Here is a 7,909-nt window from a genome sequence, read left to right on the forward strand (position 1 = left end):
CTTTTCATTTTCCATCAACACCTGACAAAGCGCATTGCGTTACGATGCTGGTCAGGTATCTGCTTTGCAGTTAATTATGGTGTATCGTGTATGGACTTGTCTGAACGTAGTGGCTCACGTGAGTAACTGAACAGAACTGAACTTTCAATGTGTTGATTAAAATGTCTGACGGTCGATCCTGACAGGCCACAAATAACACACGGGGGTCATTCGAGACGAGCTCAGAATGACTCCGTTGTAAAACCCACCAGGGGAGTAGTTTCAGGCTGTTACACCGGTACAGCTGGCCTAGAAATACCCCCCAACACCGTTTTGTCTCCTCTGGTGCCGTCGGTCCAGTTAACACCCCTCTTGGGGTTGTTTGAGGGCAGGAGTTTTTTTGGTTTTGTTTGTTTGTTTGTTTTGTTTTTGTTTTTTCGTGAATTATTTCTCACCCCACCCCATGACCTATATTTACACCAGCCCTTCCCTTTCCATGAGGAAAACACACACACACACACACACACACACACACACACACACACACACACACACACACACACACACAGCGAGAGAGAGAGAGAGAGAACAACAACAACAACAAAACGCGTGTGTTTGGGGGAGACGAACCGAACAGACTCCACCCCATGTCTCAAAATAGATTCGAAGGGAGTTATATCGCAGTCAGTAGTACTGCTCCCATAATGACTCCCCATTGACATATTTTGTGCTGGTTCTATATACATTCAGTTTGTGTCGTGTGGAGGTAATCTAGCATTGCCCTTGAATGGCTGTTGGAGTGGAACAGACAGCAGCCCACACTGACCCATCATAGATTGGAACAGACAGCAGCCCACACTGACTCACCATGGTGTGGAACAGACAGCAGCCCACACTGACTCACCATGGTGTGGAACAGACAGCAGCCCACACTGACTCACCATGGTGTGGAACAGACAGCAGCCCACACTGACTCATGGAGCGATTTGGATACCAGGACAGGAGTTTTGGGGGCTGCCAAGGTTAATCCAACCAAATTTTCCCAACAGTCAGATTATTTTCTCTGTGTTTTTTTTGTTTGTTTGTTTGTTTTTTGTTTTGTTGGTTTTTTTCAGGCAAGGTTTGGAAACTTCCCGGCGTCATTTTAAGCCTTCCCCAGATGACTCCGTGTACTTAATTTTGGGGTACGGTCATTCTGGGGCACCGCACCGGCCAGGTTTCTTTCATTGATCTTTTTACACAGGCCTTGCAGTTTTGTTGTTTTTTTTTGTGGTTTTTTTTTCTGTCAAATGTATTGGCGAGTGCACTCTCTTGAAAGAACATGAAGTGTTCTCGTGTGTGTTAGGGTCTGTTGTGATAACTAAAGTCCATATATACACTGTCTTGTATCATTGCATTGTATTACTTTTTGTCATTCAGAACAGATTTCTCCTATCAGTGAAATGCTGGCTGTTCTCTTCAGGAGAGAGCGCGTCACCACAGTGTATGCAGTTCTACCCACATATGTTTTGTTTTGGGGGTTTTTTTTGGTTACATTTCGTCTGTCTGCAATGAGTGTATTCGTTTTACAACCGATGTGTTGTTTGTTTGTTTTTACCACAGGGATTTTGTGACGGACAGCTCTTTCTGTAGCCGTTGGTAATTCTTTTAACGAGCGCTGAGTTGTAGCTGCACACAGGAGCTCGGTTCATCGTCTCATTCGGAAGACTAGCACCCAGACAACCACTCAAGGTTTGGGGGAGAGGGGAGTGAACATCCCGGACTGGAACCCGTGGACACTCGTTTCCTTGTGGGACGCATTACCACTGGGCCACAGCTGCACATGCGGTGAGGGTCATCGCCTCAAAGCCGGACTGGGTCCTGAGTTTCCGCCCAAATGTGACAAGTGCTGAGGGGTTGTTCCTGCACCTTTAGCTGCAGTGGAGGAGTTATGTTGGAGTTGGAGGATTTGGACTTTGTGAGTATAATAATTACCGTGTGTGTGTGTGTGTGTGTGTGTGTGTCTGTCTGTCTGTCTGTCTGTATATACATTATATATATATATATATATATATATATATATATATATGTGTGTGTGTGTGTGTGTGTGTGTGTGTGTGTGTGTGTGTGTGTGTGTGTACATATGTATTTGTATTTGTATTTCTTTTTGTGTTGTATTTTTTCTTGTTATCACAGCAGATTTCTCTGTGTGAAATTCGAGCTGCTCTCCCCAGGGAGAGCGCGTCGCTACACTACAGCGCTACCCATTTTTTTGTATATTTTCCTGCGTGCAGTTTTTTCTTTGTTTGTTTGTTTGGTTGGTTGGTTGTTGTTGTTTTTGTTTTTTTGTTGTTGTTTTTTGTTGTTGTTGTTTTTGTGTGTTTTTGTTTTTTGTTTTGTTTTTCCTATCGAAGTGGATTTTTCTACAGAATTTTGCCAGGGACAACCCTTTTGTTGCCGTGGGTTCTTTTACGTGCGCTAAGTGCATGCTGCAAACGGGACCTCGATTTATCGTCTCATCCGAATGACTAGCGTCCAGACCACCACTCAAGGTCTAGTAGAGTTGGAAAATATTGGCGGCTGAGTCGTGATTCGAACCAGCGCGCTCAGATTCTCTCGGACGCGTTACCTCTAGGCCATCACTCCACACTCCACATGTGTGTGTGTGTGTGTGTGTGTGTGTGTGTGTGTGTGTGTGTGTGTGTGTGTGTGCTTTCTCCTCTGTCTGTCATTCTGTCTCCCCCCCTCCCCTCCACTCTCGACCTCCCTCTCTCTCTCTCTCATTGCCTATCTGTAGGTCTATCTTTCTGCCTGCCTGCCCGCCTTCCCGCCTGTCTGTCTGTCTCTCTCTGTGTTTCTGTTCTATATGGGTCCACTCAACTATTCCCCAGCATATTCATCAATCGCCCCCCACGCCCCCTCTCCCCATTTCTTTTTTTACCCTACCTCACCCCGATACACACACACACACACACACACACACACACACACACACACACACACACACACACACACACACACACACACATATATATATATATATATATATATACACACACTCACTCACTACACATACGTTGATACACTCCACTTTCAAGGTACAGCAACGCCTTTACCAATACTATACCATGCTTGAGCCAGATCAAACACTATGCGTACAACCACCCCCTCCCCCACTACTCTCTCCTCCGTCCTACCTCGCCCTCTCCTTTCCACAACAGTCCCCCCAACCCTCCACCCACCCAGCAGTGTCTCCCTGACAATAGCATGGCGCTGTGTGACTGTAAGAGAATGGGTTACAACAAGCACCCCTGCTGTACAGTACAAGGTTGGTGTTGTGTTGAACACAGCGACAGTACACTCACCTGATTGCTTCCTCTCTCTCTCCGTCTGTCTGTCTGTCTGTCTCTGTCTGTGTCTCTCTCCGTCGCTGTCTGTCTCTGTCACTCCCTCTCTCTGTGTCTCTGTTCGCCTCTCTATTTCTTTCTCACAAACACATGAACACAAAAAACCTTCTCCCTCCCTCTGTCTGTCTGTCTGTTTGTCTCTCTTACACTGACACACAACAAACACACATATAAATTATAGACTCCTTCCCCCCACCCTCTCTCTCTCTCTCTCTCTCTCCCTCCCCCCTCTCTGCTTCACTGAGTCTGTCTTTCTCTCTGCTGTTTCCATCTCTCTGTCTATCATTCTCTCCGTACCCACCTGTCTCTCTCTCTACTTTCCGTACCTCAACGAACCCCTGCCGTACTATGCATGCCCACTGTGTGTAACAATACACTCCTCTGATTGCTATACTACTTCGTCCTCTGTCTCTGTCCCTGTCTCTCTACCTCCACTACTACTACTACTACTGCTGCTGCTGCTACTACTACTACTGCTACTGCAGCTACTGTTGTTCTTCTTCTGGTAGTCAGGTTACATTTTACAGCAGTTAACCTTTCAATGTGAAGAGAGAGCTCAGAAAGTAAAGGGGAGCAAATGTAAGTGCTGCACCGTTCCCCACACCCCTCTGTTATCTCCCGATAACAGTCATTGTAAATCGCTGTTCAGCTTCGTGTGTGTCGCAAACTCGTTTGTCCCGACTTCGAGTCAGGTGGTTTGGGACAAAACACAGCCAGAATCAGAGGGCCTGTCAGACGGGTATGTGAGGGGTGGGGCTTGGGTGACTGGGTGGGTGGCGAAGGGATACAGGGCTTGTATGTTTGATGAGAAAGATGTGGTGGTGGTGGTGGTGGTGGTGTGTGTGTGTGTGTGTGTGTGTGTGTGTGTGTGTGTGTGACTATGGGTCGAACTAAGAAATCATGAAAGGCACACAAAAAGAAATGGAGGAAGAGAAACACACACACACACACACACACACACACACACACACACACATGCCCACACACACAAACGCACACACACACAGGTGATAAAAATCCCCCAACACACAGAATACCTATAGACGTTCACAGGGGAGGGGTGGGGGTGCGTCTATATTTTGTGTGTGTGTGTGTGTGTGTGTGTGTGTGTGTGTGTGTGTGTGTGTGTGTGTGTGTGTGTGTGTGTGTGTGTGTGTACAGGGGAAGAGGAGGGAGATTAACGGATCGTACACACACACCCAACGACTCTATTTCCTGCCCCCCACCCCCCACCCCCCCTCCCCCCTCCCAATTTTGTTCAAAGTAAAAATAAAAATAAAAAAAAATTAGCAAGTTTGGCGACTAAACACACGCACACACATATACATAAACACGCACGCACACACAATCGCCACACACACAGACACACACACAGATACACACACACACACACACACACACACACACTGCACACATACATACATACACCTCTCTCTGTCTCTCTGTCTCTCTCTCTATCTATCTATATAGGCAGGCAGGCTTATCTGTTGGTATGTGTCCTCATATGGGAGAAGAGGCCGATTCTGGATGCGCTGCACTTCCCACAGGTGTTGCAAGGGAAATCATCTCCAGAAGTTGAGGCCTGCTTCCTTTGCTCATGCTTCTCCTTAATAGCCAGCGTTCTCTTGTTTTCAAACGTCTTTATACCACTAGAGCACAGCATCCTCCAGTGAGAGCTGTCAAGGGCATCAGTTTCCCTGTGTTATAGTGTGCCAACAGTGTCAACCCCCCACCACCCACACTCTGTCCCCCTTCCCTCTCCATCCCTTCACCCCCCTTCCCTCCCTCCCCTTCCTTCTTATCTCCCTTCCGCTCCATCCAAAGTCCAGTCTTTGAGGTCGCGCCGACACCGCGCCACCCTCCCTCCTTCCAACCCACCCCCTTACCCCCACTCCCTAGTCGGCAGCCTTTGGTCAGCGACGCCGCGTCACCCGCCCCAGCTGTAGGAACACGTGCAGTTTTGTGATGTCTGCCACAATCCCCAGTGGTATGAAACAGACGAGCACGGCATGTCGGAACATCCTGTGTGGCAGCCTGTCTTTCAAGTGGTTCCCCATCCCCCCTTTCACGAACACAGCTGACGTAGATGGCGGGACTTCGGAGCGTAAGCTAGGAAGAATTTATGCTAATGTGAAATTTGATCATGCAGGCTAATATGCTGAGAGTTGTATTGTCCTGTCTCCCCAATCTCTTTGTAACGTAAACGGGTGAACAGAATGTCACAGTGTCACAGAATGTTATAGAAACAAGTGGGCTGAGTTGTAGCAAATCAGATCAATCTGTTGAACTGGACGAATTGAGATTAAGCAGTGAATCTGTCAGTCATTCACGTAGCGTCATTAGGACAAGCAAAGATTGATTACTTCAGTTCAACTAGTTGAGGGAGTGAGTGTTGTAGCTTGCATTAGTATGCATAGTATGTTGTGGGAAGGGATAAAACCAGTCAGCACAGCCAGTTCTCAGCTGTCTCCCAGAAAAACTGACTGACACAGGCTGACTGACTGAACAGTGATGTGAGGTGCAAGGAAATCCTTGTTGGGCTGTGAGTACACAACTTGTAATGGTTTTATGTTATGTTGATAACTTAGTTGTGTTAGGAAACTATGTTTTATGTCGGTGGACAGCCAGTTTAAGTTGATCTTCTGGCTTGTGGAAAGAAAAGGGGTTAATGTGTGAAAGCTACCCACTGAGGGAAGTACTGGCCTATATCTTTTGAGTCCCCCCCCCCCCTTCTGTTTTGTTACAGATATCTTGTTCTGTATTTTTGATGTATTACTTACTTTATTTGTATATTGTAGGCGGGGTTGGTTCAGTGTGAACTGAACAGATCTATAGGCTAACACACTGTCAGTGTGTGTTGAGGGTTTTTCATGTGTGTGTGTGTGCACATGGGGGTAACAGCAAGTGTTGTGGATCACATGTTGGTAGTTGTGATAACATGTGCAGGAGGAGGAGGAGGAATTTTGTTTAATGTCCCGTCACACATATCGGTGATTGAAGACATTTTGTTAAAGTATTTATGAATACATCTGAGTATTATCGGTTAGAAGGGGTGGGAGATGTGGATGAATGGAGGGTTGGGAGAAACTGGGCAAATGAGGGTAAAAATGTGGGTGAAATTTGGAAGAAAAAAAAACAAAACAAAAAAAAACAACAACAACAAAACAACTCTAAATACAGTTACAGGAAATTACTTAAAGGACTTCGTAAAAGAGAAGTCGTTAAACTGACAAGCGAAACAACTGATAATGAATGCAGAAAGTCAAAAACATCAACGTTCTCAGTCACTTGTGAAGACACACTTTCGTGTACAAAAGGCTTCATCAAACTACAGTGAAAAATTATATGCTCAATTGTCAGGTTACTAAAGCATATGCACTTGACAGTAGAACAATACTTGGTCCGTAATGAATTTGATAATAGTCTGAGAGCTAAACTCAGAATTGGTCTGCGAATCGGACCAAAGTCTGAGAGAGTCAACTGACGAGGTTTTAGACTTGAATTCAAGCACCTATAAGAGTCTCTTTCTAGTATATTGCTTATTTCCTTGTATGACAATGGGCAATATACTTTTATACTATCTATATGATTTTTTGCTCCCCTTTTTGCTGCCCTGTCTGCTTGGTCATTATAACGGAATCCAGTGTGGGATGGTATCCAACAAAAATCAACATTTGTACCCTTCACAAATAGGGAGTGCAATAAATACCTAATTTCAAACAATAAATCTTCTCTTTGATTATTCTCAAAATGGAGCAAACTTTTTAAGACTGATTGAGAATCAACACAAAATAGGATATTACTTACTATGTGCAGGAGTTGTGCTATGTGTCAGTGGTTTACCTTGTTCAGACAAAGTGGGAAAGAACATTGTAATGGGAATAATGAGTTGATTAACAAGGAGAGCACTGGGGGGGTCAGTGCTGTGTTGTTGCACATTGCTGTTTACCAGAGATATGTTGGAAGTAATAATTTCCTTACATGTACTTGTGTCGGTGGTATACCTTGGGAAGACAAAGAGATTTGTTTGGTAATGGTAGCACACAGTTTAATTGAATGATGGGTAACGTGTGTTGAACACAGGGTTGTATTGGTCAGTGATATGTTTTGTGCACAGTATGGTATGTCACTGTTGGTGGCAGGTAAGCTTGATGAAGCTTGTATTACCTTACCTAGATTTATGTGTGAGAAGAGTGCATACTGGTGGACATGTGATGAAAGGTGCTGAGAGGGTATAGGCCTTTCATGTCAGTGATGTCAGGATATTTTGAGATTTTATCTGACCTGGGTTTTGGTTGTGTGTTTGTGTTCCAGGTGTGCTGCTTATAGATGCTGCTTGTAGCTTGTGCTTATTGATGCTGCTTGTAGGTGCTGCTTATAAATGCTGCTTGTAGGTGCTGCTTTAGGTGTAGGGTGAACTTTTTACTGTGTGCTGCTTGTAGGAAGTACTTGGAAGTAGGCAGTGTGTGCTGCCTTAGTGTGTGTTGCTTTTGCTAAGTAGGGTGAACTGCTTAGTCTGTGTGCTGTATTGTAAAGTAAACACT

General features: G+C 45.3%; 1 protein-coding gene across 2 annotated transcripts in view; it reads left to right on the forward strand.

Annotated features, from left to right (window-relative positions):
* The first annotated feature begins 1,692 nt into the window (after positions 1-1,692).
* LOC143299687 (B-cell lymphoma 3 protein homolog) overlaps positions 1,693-7,909 on the forward strand; it is a 43,041-nt gene continuing 36,824 nt past the window's right edge. The window contains exon 1 of one of the 2 annotated variants that reach the window (XM_076613038.1): positions 1,693-1,936. In XM_076613038.1, coding sequence (XP_076469153.1) covers positions 1,910-1,936 — 27 coding nt within the window. In that variant the 5' untranslated portion in view covers positions 1,693-1,909. Of the gene's footprint in view, positions 1,937-5,362; positions 5,470-7,909 lie in introns of those variants that run through there. The other variant, XM_076613035.1, reaches the window with a different exon arrangement.

This window comes from Babylonia areolata, chromosome 25, assembly GCF_041734735.1.
Source record: "Babylonia areolata isolate BAREFJ2019XMU chromosome 25, ASM4173473v1, whole genome shotgun sequence".
Taxonomy (NCBI): Eukaryota; Metazoa; Mollusca; class Gastropoda; order Neogastropoda; family Buccinidae; genus Babylonia; species Babylonia areolata.